We start from the raw sequence: 18,713 nt of genomic DNA, 5'->3' as shown, positions 1-18,713 counted from the left end.
CCATCCTCACCTGCCAATTGCGCAGGCAGCTGTCCTATCGCCTCCTCCCCATCAGCCTTCTCATAATATGTCAGCCTGAGAGAGATAAGGATCCTCCAGCAACACTTCCGCTTGGATATGTGCTTGAAATCAGCATAAGGCGGCCTGGGCTCAAAGACATTTTCACAGGCATTGCTTGCACACATACACAAACACACACACACACACCTCTAAAGCAACTGCTTTTAATTTCCAAGAAACTCTTTGAAGCCTCTGTCTACATGCGAAATGAGCAGAGGTATCCAAGTAGTCCTCTACTTTGTTACTGGGAGAGGGTAAGGATGGGGTGGGGGGTGGAATACATTTCAAGGACGCAAGAACGGTGGACCTTCGAATCTCCAGAGCCTTGGGGCAATGACTGTAGCTCTGGTTAGAGCATTTGCTTCGCATTCAGAAGGTTGCAGGTTGAAGCACTAGCATCTCCAGGAGGGGCTAGGAGAGACACTGTCCGAAACGCTGGGGAGCTGCGCCTGGTCAGTGTTGGCAATACTGAGCTAGACTGGCCAATGGTCCGAGTACAAGGCAGCTTCCTATGCCTTAAGGGGAGGGCTGCAGAAAGGAAGGGTAAAGCATCTGCTTTGCATATAGAACAGGCACGTCCGACTCCCAAGAGACTGCGATCTACTCCCACAATAAAACAAAAACAAAAACTACCCATTGGATTGACCAAAGTTGTTGAGCTTTCTTTGAAGAGCCTTCACCAAAGTTGTAGAGCTTTTTTGGGGGGAGGAAGACCCAAAGTTGTTGAGCTTCTTTCGGGGAGGAAGACCCAAAGTTGTTTTGGGCGATCAATCAGGATCACGCAATCGGCCAGGTTCAGCCAGGGATGTCCTGCGGTCAACCGGTATATCGTGATCACTCAGTTGGACATGCCTGATATAGAATATCCCAAGTTCAGCCCCTGGCATTGCCAGATAGGCCTTGGACTGTCCCCTATCTGAAACCCTGCAGAGCTGCTGCCAGTCAGTGTCAACAGTACTGAGTTAGATAGACCAGTGGCCTGACTCAGTGTAGGGCAGATTCCTATATTTATGGGGAAGGATGGTAGCCACACACAGTCAGTGTAGAAAATAATAATTCCCACCAATCCCAATGAGCCCCATGGTCAACAATGCTTGGCGTCCAACATCATATGTAAGCAAGGATGCAACTTCCCCATCTCTGGAATAACAATATAAAAATCCTTTCACTTCTAAATACAGTGGTGCCTCGCAAGACGAAATTAATCCATTCCGTGAGGCTCTTCGTATAGCGGTTTTTTCGTCTTGCGAAGCAAGCCCATTGACAGCTTAGCGGATTAGCGCTATTAACGGTTTAGCGGCTTTTAGCGGATCAGCTGATAAGCGGCTTATCAGCAGATCAGCTGATAAACGGCTTAGGGCTTAGGAAAAGGGGGGGAGGGGAAAAACCCCGCAGGAACTCGCAAGACATTTTCGTCTTGCGAAGCAAGCCCATAGGGAAATTTGTTTTGCGAAGCGCCTCCAAAACGGAAAACCCTTTCGTCTAGCGGGTTTTCCGTCTTGTGAGGCGTTCGTCTTGCGGGGCACCACTGTAAGACAAGGGTATGGTCATGCATGAAACTTAAAAGCCTGCTCCAAAGTACAGTGGTACCTCAGGTTAAGTACCAGTACTTAATTCATTCCGGAGGTACGTACTTAACCTGAAACTGTTCTTAACCTGAAGCACCACTTTAACTAATGGGGCCTCCTGCTGCTGCTGCCGTACTGCTGGAACACAATTTCTGTTCTCATCCTGAAGCAAAGTTCTTAACCTGAAGCACTATTTCTGGGTTAGAGTCTGTAACCTGAAGCGTATGTCACCTGAAGCGTATGTAACCTGAGGTACCACTGTATGTTGCTCACTCTAGTCCCATAAAGCTTGGGGGGTGTTACTGTGAAGCAGGGATGGAGTACCTGTGGCCCTCTGGACGCAAGTGAACAGCAGCTTCCATCAACCCCAGCCAGGATAGTCAGGGAAGATGTGAGTCATGGTTCAGGAATATTTGGAGCACCAACATCTGGAGCATCCCATTGCGAGCTGTACCCACACTTCCCACTTTTCTGTCCACAGAGTATGCATGTAAGAAGAGCATGCGCACATGCGCATACACACACAGCCCTGCCACTTGCCTGTCTTATTATTTATAAGCAGTCCGGGGGGGGGGGGGAGGACTGTCAGTTCCTTCTTCCTTAGTCTCAGGCTGCACACCACAGCATTTTATTCTGGAGTAAAAGGCGATAGAGTACTTGTTTTTTCCTATGTGGTACACCCACCATCTAAATCTATCTATCTTGTTGCAAATCAATTCTGCATTACCCCACAGTGTGTCTATTAGAAAACAGATATATGTGGTCCTGGCAATGGAGGAGGGAGAGTGTTGTATCCACACCTGCCCATGACATTGTGGGTGAGTGTAAACTGAGACTGCAATTATAATTTCTTTCCTCTTCATCCCCCTGGGGGAACTCGCAGGTAGGAAAAGGCACCTAATCAAGGGCGGCTTTACCAAATGTGTCTTAACCAACCACCGCTCAACCTTGTGGACAGCTGGATCTAAAACCAATCTAGACTGAAAGCAGAATGTATAACTTGCTGTTAAAATGGAATACACAAGACGAAATGGTTAAATCGGCTATGATAAAGTGGGCACAGGACATTGGGCATAACATTATGTTTGAGGACTGGGAAAGGTTGTGGACCACTGGGCTGAACTTCACCGCATGTAATGCTCTGAAGGAAAATGTAATGAAAATGATATATAGATGGTACATGACCCCAGTTAAACTTGCCAAAATATACCATTCGTCTGATAATAAATGTTGGAAATGTAAAGAAAATGAAGGAACATTCTTTCACCTCTGGTGGACATGCCCTAAGGTGAAGGCCTTCTGGGAAATGATATATAATGAGCTGAAAAAGGTATTTAAGTATACCTTCACTAAGAAACCAGAGGCCTTCCTTCTGGGTATTGTCGGCCAGAAGGTGCTAAAGAAGGACCGAACATTTTTTATGTATGCAACAACGGCAGCAAGGATACTCATCGCTAAAAACTGGAAAACTCAAGATCTACCCACACTGGAAGAGTGGCAGATGCAGCTGATGGACTATATGCAACTGGCCGAGATGACTGGCAGAATCCGAGACCTGGGAGAAGAGAGGATTGAGGAAGACTGGAAGAAATTTAAGATGTATTTACAAAAACATTGCAATTTGGTTGAATGTTAAGAAGGATGCTAGATTATAAAAAATTGGCCACCACTAAATTAGATTTGAATTTGATGATAAGTGAGATTAAAGAAAACATAAATTTTTGGGAGAATTGCTAGATTATATTTAAATGAGTGGATATAAGATCGTAAACAAGTTGATAATTTGCTTGGAAAAACCTTTTTACGATGTAAATGGGAGCGGGAGACGTGACGGAGTCCAAAGAAGCGATGAAACCACGTTATGATATAAGTAAGGTTGTTTATTATTTGTGCATTTGTATTCAAAAATTTTAATAAATATTTATATTAAAAAAAAATGAAAGCAGTATGTTGAGGGTGAGCATGGATGATTCTGGATTGAGAAACACAATTCGTGTTATGAAAGGGTTAGTGTGCACATAGCCTCAGAGTTGCCATTGTAGAACTCAATAGGGAGGAGGGTGGGGACACAGGTGGAGTTAGTGGGCTCTGCCTGTGATTGGTTGGCTACAAGAAGCCTTTTTGTCTGGTGACTTTATAGTCTCTGCTGGAGTCATTCTCTTTCAGTAATTTCTTGCAAATGTCTTGCATGGTCACCATTCCCAATGCCTCCTTGAGGTCTAAATCCCTCTCTTACATAGTGAAGATTGGTCCATGAGGGCAAATGGGTCACCATCCCCACCTTTCCCAGTGCAGGGGATAGTCAGGGCTGTCTGCATCCTCTCCTTAGTTTCTGCCATGGGAGCATATTCACCCAGTGCTTTTCAAGCTGCACTGGCTCCCGGTGGAGTACAGGGTCAGATTTAAGTTGCTGCTTTTGACCTTTAAAGCCCTTCACGGCCTAGGACCCTCGTACCTACGGGACTGCCTCTCCCGGTATACCCCACAGAGAGCCTCAAGGTCCATAAAAAACAACACCCTAGTGGTCCCAGGCCTTAAGGAAGTTAGATTGGCTTCAACCAGAGCCAGGGCCTTTTCAACTCTGGCTCCAGCCTGGTGGAACGCTCTGCCTCATGAGACCAGGGCCCTGCAGGATCTGATTTCTTTCCGCAGGGCCTGTAAGACAGAGTTGTTCCACCTGGCCTTTGGCTTGGAGTCAGTTTGATTCCCTCCCTCTTTTTTTTTCTTTTTCTTTTCCTTCTACTCCTGCGATGAGGCTACATTTTAATTGTTTTAATGTTTCAATGTTGTATTTTAATCTTGTTTTTAAGTTGTATTCATTCAACTTGTTTTTATTATTGCTTGTTAGCCGCCCTGAGTCCGGCCTTGGCTGGGGAGGGCGGGGTATAAATTATTATTATTATTATTATTATTATTATTATTAGTTCCTTGTAGAACTTGGCAGGGAGGAAGAATGGGGGCAAAACTAGGAGTTGCCTTTGCCTGTCATTGGTGCCACCTACTGCTGGAATCCTTGCCTCCCTACCAGTCCCAGAGTGCTCTGGCCATGACTGTTGTAATGCACCCCTCACAGGGCAGGGACACCTGGAAGTTTATGAGCCTAAACAGTCACCTGTTCCTCAAAGCCCACTGTTTAAAGAACAGCATAAACTTGGAGAGGGCAATAGAAATGATCATCTGCTGACAGAGCTCACAAGTGGTCTTCCTTCCCCAGGGAAGTACAGAGGAGTAGCTTGTCTCCCACCCATCTTCAGTTTACCCAAAGACTTAGCTTACCCCCATGCAGGCTACGCTTCCTCCTCCCTGCTCCTCAAGGTGAAGAGCTGATCTTGCCAATCCAACCTTTCTCCCCAAAGGAGGGCAGCTTTGCAGAGTTCACCAAACCTCCTTTCTGCTAACTCCCCAAAGTGCCGAAGAGGATAATTAAGGAGACAAGAAGGCCAGGGTAGGCTTTACTCTAAACCAGGCTATTAGGAAATCAATGAACAAGACACCAGTTCAAGAAGCTTACAGCCAAGTGTTGGGTCGCAGCCTTCCCAAGGGGAGAGTCTAGCTTGAAGCTTGATCAACACCAGCAAGAGAAGAAAGAGGAGAAGTGGCAGGAAGATATGTTCATTTCATTTTTCCTATTGCCATGGCCAGGCAAAAAATAACAACCTCAGTTCGAAGTCAGCCAACAGTGTTCAACCAGCTTTTGGGCATCAATCTGTCAGGGGGAAGCTTCCTGCTATAGAATTCTCATTTTTCATGCAATTAAAGCAGTGGGGAACATGGGTGTATCCAGGATTTTTGTTGGGGGGGGGGCAGAATCTCAGTTTGCTGTGCCTTTTTGATTTGTATTGATGAGGGCAGCTGCCCCCCCCCCAGCTATGTCCATGGTGGGAGAACCTTCCCCCCCATGAAAGGACCACTGACCAGGGGCCGTCAGCCAATAGTGGATGAAGCCACAGCTGATGGTGGGCTTTGCTGGAGTCATATCTGAGTATGCTTGACAGCAGGGTTAAGTGTCATGACCCGAATCTAGTAGAGATCTGGACACAGTCCAAAGATGCAGAGGTAGCAGATGGGTCAGGTCCAGGGCTCAGACCCAGCTGCTGAAGAAGATAGGGCGAAAATTGTGCCAAAGGCTACTAGAAAGCTGGAGAACCTTCCAGACCACCAAGGTCTGTGGGGCTAAAGCTCTGGACCCTCATGGGCACCAGCTGCCTCCCAGTGCACATCACTGGTCTGGCAGTGCAGGGAGTGCAATAGGAATAGAGAAGTGTCTGTCTTAAGGCCACAAGGTTGGACCTATAAGGCTCTGAAGTTCTCTTAAGGGGGTGCAGCCTGGAGGAAGAAGTCTGGAGACAGAAGGCCTCAGTCTGCTCCCAGCCTTACCCAGAGCAAGTTGCTCACTTCAAGATGTCTGTGGTTCATCAGCAGCCTTTGACCAGCCTTGCCTCCAGTGTTGCAGTTTTTTTCCATGGGAAAAACAGAACATGACAGTGGGGAGCCTCATGCCCAGAGACTGATTGCAGCCCCTCCAGGCCCCTCTGTTGGGACCTTGGAACTCTCCCAAACTACACACTCCTCGCCAGCCCTGCTTTGCACCATTTCCAAGTGCTTTCTGTCTGTTGGGAATATGTCATTGAACTCTGTTGATGTAGGGTTGCCGTATCTTGAAGAGCAAAAAAGAAGACAATGCAAGCCGCTGTCAGCCCGAGCAGAGAAAGAGGAACACGGGTGCAGGTGTGAGGTGGCCACTGCACCCAAACGCCTTTACCCCATGTTGGGCTGGCAGCGGCCATGGCATGCAGAGCAGCCTGCGCCCAAGCTAATAATAATAATAATAATAATAATAATAATAATAATAGTAACAGTAGTAAAGGTAAAGGGACCCCTGACCATTAGGTCCAGTTGCTGTTGACTCTGGAATTGCGGCGCTCATCTCACTTTATTGCCCGAGGGAGCCGGAGTACAGCTTCCAGGTCATGTGGCCAGCATGACTAAGCCGCTTCTGGCGAACCAGAGCAGCACACGAAAACGCCGTTTACCTTCCCGCCAGAGTGGTACCTATTTATCTACTTGCACTTTGAGGTGCTTTCGAACTGCTAGGTGGGCAGGAGCAGGGACCGAGCAACGGGAGCTTACCCCGTTGCGGGGATTCGAACCGCCAACCTTCTGATCAGCAAGTCCTAGGCTCTGTGGTTTAACCCACAGAGCCACCCGCGTCACTTAGTAATAGTAATAATAATAATAGTAATCTCCCCCAAACCCAGACATTTCCTTTAAAATTTAAAAATCCCCCAGATGGGCATGTTGGCCCCCCAAAAGAGAGCACGTCTGTGATTTCCCGGACACATGGCAACCCTAGTTGATGCCTGTTGGCTGCCACAATGCTAATTCAGCTCTTGTGGTGGGGCAGCAATCCAAACCTGGAGTAAATAGCAGTTGTGTGTTGGTGCCATGGGTCCCTTGGCAGTCCCAGACGAGGAAGAGGAAGAAGAAACAGACATGGGGATGAAAGGCTAGCACTCATGGATGGAGATGTCCCCCCTGCTGCTCTAGATGTCAGAGAGGGAGAAGCAGAGTGTCATGAACTGGCAAGACAAGGGGGGGAGGAAGAGCTTTCTGGGGAGAGCTGTAGCTGCGAGTGGTTCACACCATGGCAAGGTGGGGATGGAGAAGTTGGGGGCATAGAAAGTACCCATGGGGGCAACAGAGGGGATGGGGAACCAGAGGGACCCCTGCCTGCATGAACAGTGGGCTCTGATGCGTGGGGAGCAGCGGGAGGTATGCTCTAGGTGGCTGAGGCAGGCAAGGGCCCACAGCCCAACTCCCTAGCTGGCCAGGTGGGACTCATTAGCTCAGGGTGGTGGGGTGTGATTCTTCAGCTGGAGTAGCCTCAGAACAAGTGAGGGTCACATCTCATCAAGCCCAGATGCTTGAAGCAGAGATGAGGTACAGTGGTGCCCCGCAAGACGAACGCCTCGCAAGATGGAAAACCCGCTAGACGAAAGGGTTTTCCGTTTTGGAGGCGCTTCGCAAAACAAATTTCCCTATGGGCTTGCTTTGCAAGACGAAAATGTCTTGCGAGTTCCTGCGGGGCACTCATTTCGCTTTATTGGCCGAGGGAGCTGGCGTACAGCTTCCGGGTCATGTGGTCAGCATGACTAAGCAGCTCCTGGCAAACCACAGCAGCGCACAGAAACGCTGTTTACCTTCCCGCCGGAGAGGGACCTATTTATCTACTTGCACTTTGATGTGCTTTCGAACTGCTAGGTTGGCAGGAGCAGGGACCGAGCAATGGGAGCTCACTCCATCGCGGGGATTCCAACCACCAACCTTCTGATCGGCAAGTCCTAGGCTCTGTGGTTTAACCCACAGCGCCACCCGCGTCCCTTGAATCTATACTATTAGCAGTGAAGATTTATTACTTAAGAAATAAAAGTCTCTGTCATGTTTTGGGACGGGAGCCAGACAGCCTTATTATCAACAATGAACTGCTGCCATTAACTGTTAATTGAACCAGTTTAATTCAACTCCATGGCAGTCAGCTACCAGAAATGTCATCAGCTGGGGTTGGGCCGGGGAACATTTCACAAACACGGCTTGTCAAAATCCAGTCTCAAGCCTGGCTTGCAGGAGAGCCAGGATCAAATCCCTGAGGATCATGCTGTGGCCTTGAGCATATTCTTAACTTTATCTAACAGAGTTATTGTGAGGATGAAAACCACAATTTTAAGAAAGAAAGAACCATATTGTACTGAAAACAATGGAGGGGGGGAAAGAGTTGCTGTTAATTGCAGGTACAGGGGGATCCTGCCTCAGCATGTATTGCTTATAATTCAAGTATCATTTTCAGAGTGCATTTATCAATTCCATCTCATCTACTATAATAATAATAATAATAATAATAATAATTTATTATTTATACCCCGCCCATCTGGCTGAGTTTCCCCAGCCACTCTGGGCGGCTCCCAATCAGTATTAAAAACAATACAGCATTACATATTAAAAACATCCCTGAACAGGGCTGCCTTAAGATGTCTTCTGAACGTCAGGTAATTCTTTATCTCTTTGACATCTGATGGGAGGGCGTTCCACAGGGCGGGCGCCACTACCGAGAAGGCCCTCTGTCTGGTTCCCTGTAGCCTCACTTCTCGCAATGAGGGAACCGCCAGAAGGCCCTCGGCGCTGGATCTCAGTGTCCGGGCTGAACGATGGGGGTGGAGACGCTCCTTCAGGTATACAGGACCGAGGCCGTTTAGGGCTTTAAAGGTCAGCACCAACACTTTGAATCGTGCTCGGAAACGTACTGGGAGCCAATGCAGATCTCTCAGAACCGGTGTTATGTGGTCCCGGCGGCCACTCCCAGTCACCAGTCTAGCTGCCGCATTCTGGATTAATTGCAGTTTCCGGGTCACCTTCAAAGGTAGCCCCACGTAGAGCGCATTGCAGTAGTCCAAGCGTGAGATAACTAGAGCATGCACCACTCTGGCGAGACAGTCCGCGGGGAGGTAGGGTCTTAGCCTGCGTACCAGGTGGAGCTGATAGACAGCTGCCCTGGACACAGAGTTAATCTGCGCCTCCATGGACAGCTGTGAGTCCAAAATGACTCCCAGGCTGCGCACCTGGTCCTTCAGGGGCACAGTTACCCCATTCAGGACCAGGGAATCCTCCACACCTGCCCGCCTCCTGTCCCCCAAAAACAGTACTTCTGTCTTGTCAGGATTCAACCTCAATCTGTTAGCCGCCATCCAACCTCCAACCGCCTCCAGGCACTCACACAGGACCGTCACCGCCTTCACTGGTTCTGATTTAAAGGAGAGGTAGAGCTGGATGTCATCTGCATACTGATGAACACCCAGTCCAAACCCCCTGATGATCTCTCCCAGAGGCTTCATATAGATATTAAAAAGCATGGGGGAGAGGACAGAACCCTGAGGCACCCCACAAGTGAGAGCCCAGGGGTCTGAACACTCACCCCCCACCACCACCTTCTGGACACGGCCCAGGAGGAAGGAGCGGAACCACTGTATAACAGTGCCCCCAGCTCCCAGCCCCTCAAGACGGTCCAAAAGGATGTTATGGTCGATGGTGTCAAAGGTCGCTGAGAGATCCAGCAGAACTAGGAAACAGCTCTCACCTTTGTCCCTAGCCCGCCGGAGATCATCAACCAGTGCGACCAAGGCAGTTTCAGTCCCGTGATGAGGCCTGAATCCCGATTGGAAGATGCCTGCAAAGGGAAGGAAAGGAGGGGAAGGAAGGAAGGCAGGAAGGCAGGAAGGTTCTCTAACTGGCATGCAACCGTTTCCCTCTCCATTCTTCCAATTGGTTCATAGCTTGCACAGCAGCCTCTGGCCCATAGCTGAGAGCCTCAGGCCAAAAACCCCTTTGTGCTCTTTTCTGCCTTCAGCCAAGAGTCCTTTTGCTCTCACCCTTTGGTTCATGCCTCCAGTCAATGTAGACTTACATATGTATGTGGTGGGAGGTAGAAGAGGAAAACTGTAGGTAAATCTACACCATTCATTTAAAGCACATGGTGTCCTTATCCCCAAGAACAGTGGGAACTCTAGTTTTCCTCTCACAGAGCTACAATTCCCAGGTTATTTGGAGGGGGGAATCATTGTCAACATTTGTGGGTTTGGGTCTCTCAATAAGTGTCCTCCTCCCCCTACAACCAAAGGGTTGAAGCAAAGCCAATCCTACTCAAAAGTAGCCCCATGAAATTAATGAACATGACTAGCCTAGGTCCATTCATGTCAATGGGTTGGCTCGGAGTTATATGCAATCCTACATTTCCTTTTAAACTTAAGACTGGCTGGCATTTAAACCTTGCTTCAAATTATGGGGATGTCAAATTGGGAACAACAAATTATCAGAGATCTGCAACGGGCTTTGTATGAGCAGTTTATTTGGCCTTGCTGTTGTTATTCCATAAAATGGGACCAGCCTCCTAGTGGATGAAAAAGCCTGCATTCCAGTCTTTAGATCAGGGTTTAGCAACCTCAGGCCCAGGGGCTCAATGTGGCCCTCCAGGCCTCTCTTATCTGGCCCTTGGAACTCTCCCCACACCACACCCCTTCCTTGGCCACATTCTTTCCCCAGACCACTTACATCACCAGCCTTCTTTTTCCTTGAGTGTTCTTGCAAGCCTGGAATGTGGACTTTGAACTGTAATAATGACTTTTGCTTGCTTGTATCTTAGAGGTGTGCCTATGTATAGAAACTAGCCCACTGCACAAGGATAACAACTCCAGTTGCTTTTGCATCCATTTTCCCTTGCATCTGGCCTCGCCCAGCACCAGTGTATGGCCCCTGGAAGACGGCTCAGAGGAAAACAGGGCCCTCAGGTGGGAAACGATTCACCACCCCAAGTTGGCACCAGTAGCAAAGGGAGAACGGCAACAAAAGGCTGATCCTTCAGGCAGATCTTGCTGCTGTTTTGCTTATAGACAACACAGTTTTTTAGTTGAGTTGCAGGATATTTATTGCTTTGTGCCTTACCCCACACTGAGAGCAGTTGCAGAAAAGCAGTGCAAGAATCCCACTCACTGCAATTCAAATGGACTTTCTTCTATCTTAAGGTAAACAAGCGTAGACTGAGGCTGCGCAGGAGGGCAGTCAGCTGTGAATAGCCTGCGGCCTCCTCAAACCTGAGCTTTGCCAATGGGAAGAGGCTGCTACTCCTAGGGGAAGCCATCACAGACTGGCGGGGCCTCCGCCTCCACTGTCACCCCAGAGCATCACCATTTGGTGTGTGAAAATGCTTTTTGCCAGTGACATTTGCAGAGCAGCAGTCTGGTCTCCCACCAGCCTCAGATTCACGCTGATATATTTAAGTTTTGGGAAATGGTGGTAAGAAAACCAGCAGATAGGAACCACCCATTGGCAAACTGGAACCTGTACTATTTAGTCTGCAAAGCATCATGACAAAGGCAGACCACAGGGTTCAGTTTAGCTCAGTATTATTCACATGCCACTGGAGACGTGGGTGGCACTGTAGGTTAAACCACAGAGCCAAGGACTTGCTGATCGGAAGGTCAGCGGTTCGAATCCCCGTGACGGGGTGAGCTCCCATTGCTCGGTCCCTGCTCCTGCCAACCTAGCAGTTCGAAAGCACGTCAAAGTGCAAGATAAATAGGTACCGCTCCAGCAAGAAGGTAAACGGCGTTTCCGTGAGCTGCTCTGGTTCGCCAGAAGCAGCTTAGTCATGCTGGCCACATGACCCAGAAGCTGCACGCCAGCTCCCTCAGCCAATAAAGCAAGATGAGCGCCGCAACCCCAGAGTTGGCCACAACTGGACCTAACAGTCAGGGGTCCCTTTACCTTTACTATTCACATGCCAGAATGGGGAAGCATTCAGCCTTAGGACCACATTCCCTTTCTGGGCAGCCTTCTGGGGGCCACAAATGTTACTCTCTTTTTTTTACAGCAGGCTAGTTTCTATACACAACCCTCCCTCTCCTTCACCCAGGGAAGCAAGAGGCAAGAGTTCAAGGACAGATTCCAGGCATGCAAAGGACACTCAAGTAGGGTTGGTTGTGGGTGTGGCCTGGGAATGGGTGTGGCTGAGATGGTGGTGGTTGCTCAGAAGGCCAGAAAGGTCTGGAGGGCCACATTCAGCCTTCAGGCCTAGAGTTTACCCACCCCTACTGCAAAGCTTCCTATTACTAGGATTCTCTCTTGCCTGCAACCGCATCAGTGGCAGAGTATAAAATCTCCCTAAATTCAGTTTCTTCCACTTAAGTAGCACCAATACCCCACTGAAACGTAAGCAGCTCATTCCAGCTGGCCAAGGTGCATGTGGATGAGTAGTCTTTAGTGGGGCTACTTATTTTATTTTTTAAAAATCCCATATGATCCACACTTTATAGCCAGGACAAGAATTATACAAATGGCAGAAATAGAGAATCCTATATGGGTAATAGGAACGTTTGGGTAAACAGAAGGAAGGCAAACTGCCTGGGAAAATGTGCATCAGGTGCAGCAGTTGCCTCATATTTAGCAAAACTGTTGATTCGTCTAGTTTAGTACTATGTCGACTGGAAGCAGGGTTTCAGGCACGGGTCTCTCCCAGTCCTACTTGCAGATACCAGGGACTGGACCTGGTACTTTCTGCATGAAAAGTAGATGCCGCACCACTGAGCAGTTGTTACTTGTAGATTGTGATGCACTGAGTTATGGTTTGGAGAAGGCAATGAATGGAGAAGGTAAATAACAGTCAAGAAAAGCTTTATGCCCTTTTCAGAGGCACAGAAAAAGTAATCATTTCGTTAAGGTCTGGGGCTTTGCCTGTCTCTCTCTTATAAAGTCGCATATGTGTGCACACCCACCTGCAACTCTCTTCACTTTCTAATTTAGACTTGGAATCCCACTTGCAGGAGGTGGTGTCTGACAAGCCACTCAGCCTCAGATTTAGAGGACAGCCATGAGTGACTTGCCTTTCAGGGTTTTTGTTGGGAACACAATACAAAAACGTAACACAAAGTCCTATGAGCACCTAAAAAAAAGTTGCAGAAATGTTCAAATGCCATTGTTATTGCCTGATTTTTGAGCTGCTTATAAACAAGTGATATAGCTGCACAGTGAACCCTGCTCTGAGGATGATATTGTTCCTGGATTAATTAAACTAGAATAAAACTGTGCATAGTAGGGAGCGCAAGGGGAAGTATTGCAAAAATTTAATCTAGTAAAGACTAAAGAGGCCAAAGGGGGCAAAATGTTTAATGCACTTTTTATTGATTCATTGAAAACAGAACAAGGAAATGACAGGAGCCCAAAGGTGGGAACCTCTGAAACTCAAAAAAAAAAAAGGGGGAAAAAAAAACATTTAACAGAAAGGAAAAGGGGGGAAAAGACCACCCAGCAATATGAACGGTTTAGAAGAGATGCACCCCTCCCCCTCCAAAAAAGAAAAATTAACCCCACAAAAAACAAAACAAAAAAGTCCCCAAACCTGGTACTGCACTAATTACAGTATTTAAGAGATAAATGGGGAAAAAGATTATCTGCTTTACCACCGCACAAAAGGTGATGACAGATTTTATTCCCACTACAATACTAACAAAAGGTCTTGTGGGTTTTGTCGTCCCTGCATTTTATACTAAGATCACTTTGTTCTTTTCTTTTTTTCTTCTTTTTATTATACAATTGAAAATTTCATTTTACGTAGTAGTGAGAAAAAAATCACACTAAAATCAGCACCGTTGAGTTGCTCGGGTGAGTTGCTTTTCTGTTCAGCTCCCCCCAGTATGGTACAAGAGAAATCAGTTCAATCCAACCGTCAACCTCACAATCTGTAGCTTTACATGGGGAGTCATGGGGAGGAAATGAATGAAATCGGAAAAACGGTGATGGCACAGATAGACCACATTTGCCACCATGTTCTCAGGGGTGCCCAGGCTGAGCTTTTGCTTCAGGAACTGCCTGGAAGAGGGCCTCTCTGTAAGTGCCAGTTTCTCCGTATGGGAAAACAAACCAAAAAAATCCTCGATTCCTTTTCCAGAGTTAGTGTTATGTAAGACATAAGGAATCCTTCCAAGCCTCCCATTGCACGATAGGGGTGTTTGCGCCGAAACACTGGAAAAAACGAAAACTCTCTGTAATGGAGAAGCCCCTATCTGGACTTGGGAGAACCTCTGGGAGGCTTGGACAAATAATTAAGAGGTTGTGACGGAGAACAGCAAATACGCTGGCTAAGGCAGGCACCTTGTTCGAAAGAAGTTCCGTTTCAATCCTCGGACGATGAGCGAGAAAGGAAGGTCTGCCTGCAAAGGTTAAGCTGGCCCCGGTGCTTGTGCCAAGGAGGTGGGTTTGGCTTCAAGAAATCGTCATCACCGTAATCATCATCACATTTCATCAAGTATTCAGAGTTCTACTACAACTGGAGAGATGCAACATCAGCAGTCCATTCAAATCTTGTCCTTTCAGGAGGGGGAATCAAGTGGGTGGGCGGAAGACCTCTTCCTTGGCTCGGAGAACAGGGATCACATTAAGAGAGGCCTCTAAAGGGCCTCTCAGCATGGAAGGATGAGAGCAGCTGCCCCTGGTTCACAAGCCAGCTACTTCCTGGTCTGCTGTGGGTGCAAGAAGAAAGCAGAGCGGACCTGCGTCATCTGTGACGAAGCACAAGGTGCCTGGTTCCTTTCTCCAGTAACACTCAATAGCAGCGCCTCAACGCTGGACTGCTGCAGGGCTGTGGGGTGGTATTTTGTGTTGGGTTTTTTTAACGGGAGGGGGAAGTCTCCTTTCTCGAAAATATATAAAAAAGAAATATCTTACAATCTGTGGTGGTGTTTTGTTTTTCTTTCTATGTGTGTAGAAAGCCCTCAAAAGGAGGTTGTTGCCACTGCTGTTGTAGAGCTCGTGTCAGGGAGCCTGCTCTCCAATACCTCCTGGGATGAGGAAGTGCTGGCCTGCCTCTGAGCCAGGATGGCGCTGGTGTACCGGCACTTGGGAGAGCCGCACAGGCAACTGAAGTAATTGCCCTTGACTTCCCAGAACCTATCGCCATAGTCAAACCTGAGAGAGAGAGAGAGAGAGAGAGAGTGTTAGAGAGTTGTACTTCTGGGCAAATATACACAGGAGGAAGCCACACAGTTGATTCCACCACCACCACCACCACCACCAAAAACAGCACAGGGGAATGGGCTCCCCCACCAACCGACTGAGGCCCCCACTTCCTTCGAAGCAGTCTCCCAAGGGCTACATGTATGAAGTAAAGGTAAAGGGACCCCTGACCATTAGGTCCAGTTGTGACCGACTCCGGGGTTGCGGCGCTCATCTCACTTTATTGGCCGAGGGAGCCGGTGTACAGCTTCCAGGTCATATGGCCAGCATGACTAAACCGCTTCTGGCGAAACCAGAGCAGCACGTGGAAACGCCATTTACCTTCCCGCCAGAGCGGTAGCTATTTATCTACTTGCACTTTGACGTGCTTTTGAACTGCTAGGTGGGCAGGAGCAGGGACCAAGCAACAGGAGCTCACCCCGGCGTGGGGATTCGAACCACTGACCTTCTGATCAGTAAGTCCTAGGCTCTGTGGTTTAACCCACAGCGCCACCCGCGTCCCACTCATGTATGAAGTGGGTGGGGCCAAAAGCCAAAGTGGGGGTGACTGCCTGAAGAAGGGTTTAGTAGTTCTTTTAAGGATCAGCTTGGATGGAAACACTAGACAAGGCTTCCTCAACCTCGGCCCTCCAGATGTTTTGAGACTACAATTCCCATCATCCCTGACCACTGGTCCTGCCAGCTAGGTATCATGGGAGCTGTAGGCCAAAAACACCTGGAGGAAGTTGAGAGTTGAGGAAGCCTGCACTAAACCTATAGTTATTTGAAGTTCACGGCATGTTAATTCTTTGAAGGAGAACTACATGAAAATGATTTACAGATGGTATTTAGCTCTGAGTAGACTTGTTAAGATGTATAAGACTGAATCAGATAAGTGCTGGGGATGCAAGGAGATCGAGGGAACATTTTTTCTATTTGTGATGCACTTGTAAAAGGGTACTGGGAAATGATCCATAATGAATTGAAAAACAAGTTTAAAAGGACCTTCGCTCAAAAACCAGAGTCCTTTTTACTGGGGATAATTCAGACAGAATTTCTCAGGTGTCAAAAAATGTATGCCACTACTGTGGCCCGTGTTTTGTTAGTCCAAAAATGGAAAGTGAGCGAGATTCGAATTAAAGAAGAATGGCAACTTAAGCTGATGGAATATGCACAGCTTGAAGACTACACCAGCCAGTGTTGACGAGGCAAGGCCAAACTTGGCCCTCCAGCTGTTTTGGGACTACAATTCCCATCATTCCTGACTAATGGTCCTGTTAGCTAGGGATAATGGGAGTTGTAGTCCTAAAACAGCAGGAGGGCCAAGTTTGGCCATGCCTAGTGTAGACTGTAATCAGCTGGGTGGACCAATGGTCTGAATCAGTAATTAGGCAGATTTGTCTGTTCCTATAATACTGACTTTTAAAAGAAAAACTTTCCAAGTTGGGTTCCAATATAAATAAGGAATACAGTGATTTTTTAAAAGGGAAGTGCAAAATACATTTTAAAAATGAAACAGAATCTTAAGAGCCAGCAGAAAGCTAGGAAAGCTTAATCAAGCTCAGTTCAAGCTTATTAATGACCCCCACACCTTCAAAATTCATTTCCCCCACACCAAGCCCATACCCCAACCACAAAAAATAGTTGAACAAGCAACTATCTGCATTTACTGAGTCATGGCCCCTTATAATGTGAACATTGGCCCATCAACCTCAGTACTGTCTACACTGATTGGCAGCATCTCCTTAAGGTTTCAGATTGGGAGTCTCTCCAAGTCCTACCTGGAGATACCAGGGGTTTGAACCTCTGACCAGTGTTAGAAACTTGGATAGGAAAGCTAGGAGCCATGTGGGAACTAGGTTGTGGGCACCAAAACAAAATGTCTAGGCACTTTTTTCTTCCTTCTTCCGCATTACCAGACCAGATGATTCGCCTGGCAGTGCGGCGATGGCAAAAAAAGTATTTTTTATTTTTTGCTGCTGGGCAAATCAGGTGTTCTGCAGGGCAGGGCAGCAGCAAAAGATGAGTGCAGAACACCTGATTCGCTTGGCAGTAAAAAAACAACAACACATCTTTTGCTGCTGTGCTGCCAGGTGAATCAGGTGTTTTGTGGGGTAGTCCAGCAGCAAAAGACGTGCATCTTTTTGCTGCAGCCAGGCAGGTGGAGATGCTAGGGGCCAAGGGTGGCATCCAGACAGTCTCAAAAGGCCAGTTGCTGGTCACAAAGTGCAAATGGCACCCAGCTAATTTCGAACGCTGCCTGTGACCTTCAGAATGCATAGCCGATAGTCTGTTACTGTGGTGCAATGGGTTCCCATGAGCAGGAAGTTACAGACGCCTCCTTATGTAGATTGATTTGCTTTTTAGTGTTACTTCTCAACATCTGTTTCATGGCTTCTGTGCGAGTAAGCTGGGGCAAGGGGTGAGGGCATGAACACACATGCGCAGATCTGAAGAAGGCCAACACATGCACAGAGCTGGAGGAAGGCTTGAAAGCAGATCCAGAAAAGCCATGAAAAGCCATGAGCTTTTCATATAGCTCAGTCAATAGAGCATGAGACACTCTAATCTTGGGGTTGTGGGTTCAAGAGGGGTTGAACTAATGACCCTTGTGGTTCTTTCCAACTCCGCAGTTCCATGATTCAATGAAATGCACATTGAATGTATGGTCCGAGTGTGAACTTGTTTTGTTGAATGCAACCCAAAGAGAAGGAACCTACAGAACAGGGAGATGGAAATGGGTAGGCTCTGACCCAGACCTCTGCTGGTTTCAGACCTCCCCACTACTACCATGTGACCCATGGGCGTCCATGGAGATGGGACAGGAGGTCAAGGGGGAGCAATTCCCCTCCCCGTGAACTGATGAACCATAATCCCAATTCCCAGCACTTATCCGCTCCCTTCCCCCAAAGAGTGAGTTTCTAGCACTTGGGAGATTAGACATGATGTACAGGCACTATACCCACAGATGCCCACAATCTGATCCCCCAGCACATAAATATTATCCCTGAAGGAATGGCTGCCCCTGACAGACCAAGGGCTGCCTCCATCCCTGAGCTTAAGCAACTCTTCTTCCTCCCTCCTCCTCCTGCTTTCCATTCCTGCCATTTCCTTCTCTTCCTCTTACACATACCCAATCTCTTCTCCCGCTTGGATATTCTTGGTACTGAAGAATGCAATTCTGGGGAAGCGCAGGTCCTGGTGGGACATGAAGACTCGTACGGCGGTCAGGTTGGGCTCGCAGAAATGGTTGATGAAGCGGCTGATGTTGCCGTAGAAGCGGGCATCTATGCAGTACACGTCTTTGTTCTGAGGAAGTGGGGGGACGGGACGGGACAGAGAGAACCTCTGATTAGACTTGAGTTTTTGTTCCATGTAAAATCAGTCTCTGCTGGAGCTGGAGGAAATTATTTGAAGAGTTATCCTGCGCAGGTATTTTAGCCACTCACTTAGGCCCCGTATGCACCATGTACTTAAAGCAATTCTTATACCACTTTCAAAACAAAATAAAAAAATTCCTTCCAGTAGCACCTTAAAGACCAACTGAGTTAG

General features: G+C 47.8%; 2 protein-coding genes across 15 annotated transcripts in view; one reads left to right on the top strand and one right to left on the bottom strand.

Moving 5' to 3' along the window:
* Positions 1 to 18,713, top strand: part of SLC31A2 (solute carrier family 31 member 2) — an 833,895-nt gene that overhangs the window by 650,018 nt on the left and 165,164 nt on the right. The gene's annotated exons all lie outside the window — the stretch shown is intronic.
* Positions 13,336 to 18,713, bottom strand: part of EHMT1 (euchromatic histone lysine methyltransferase 1) — a 143,311-nt gene continuing 137,933 nt past the window's right edge. For all 13 annotated transcript variants that reach the window (XM_081847448.1, XM_081847452.1, XM_081847457.1 and 10 more), the window contains 2 exons: positions 18,295 to 18,470; positions 13,336 to 15,134 (listed from right to left, as the gene is read on the bottom strand). In XM_081847448.1, coding sequence (XP_081703574.1) covers positions 14,942 to 15,134; positions 18,295 to 18,470 — 369 coding nt within the window. In that variant the 3' untranslated portion in view covers positions 13,336 to 14,941. The remainder of the gene's footprint in view (positions 15,135 to 18,294; positions 18,471 to 18,713) is intronic.

Source organism: Podarcis erhardii, assembly GCF_964252035.2.
Source record: "Podarcis erhardii genome assembly, chromosome: Z".
Taxonomy (NCBI): domain Eukaryota; kingdom Metazoa; phylum Chordata; class Lepidosauria; order Squamata; family Lacertidae; genus Podarcis; species Podarcis erhardii.
This window is presented reverse-complemented; position numbering and strand designations above follow the sequence as displayed.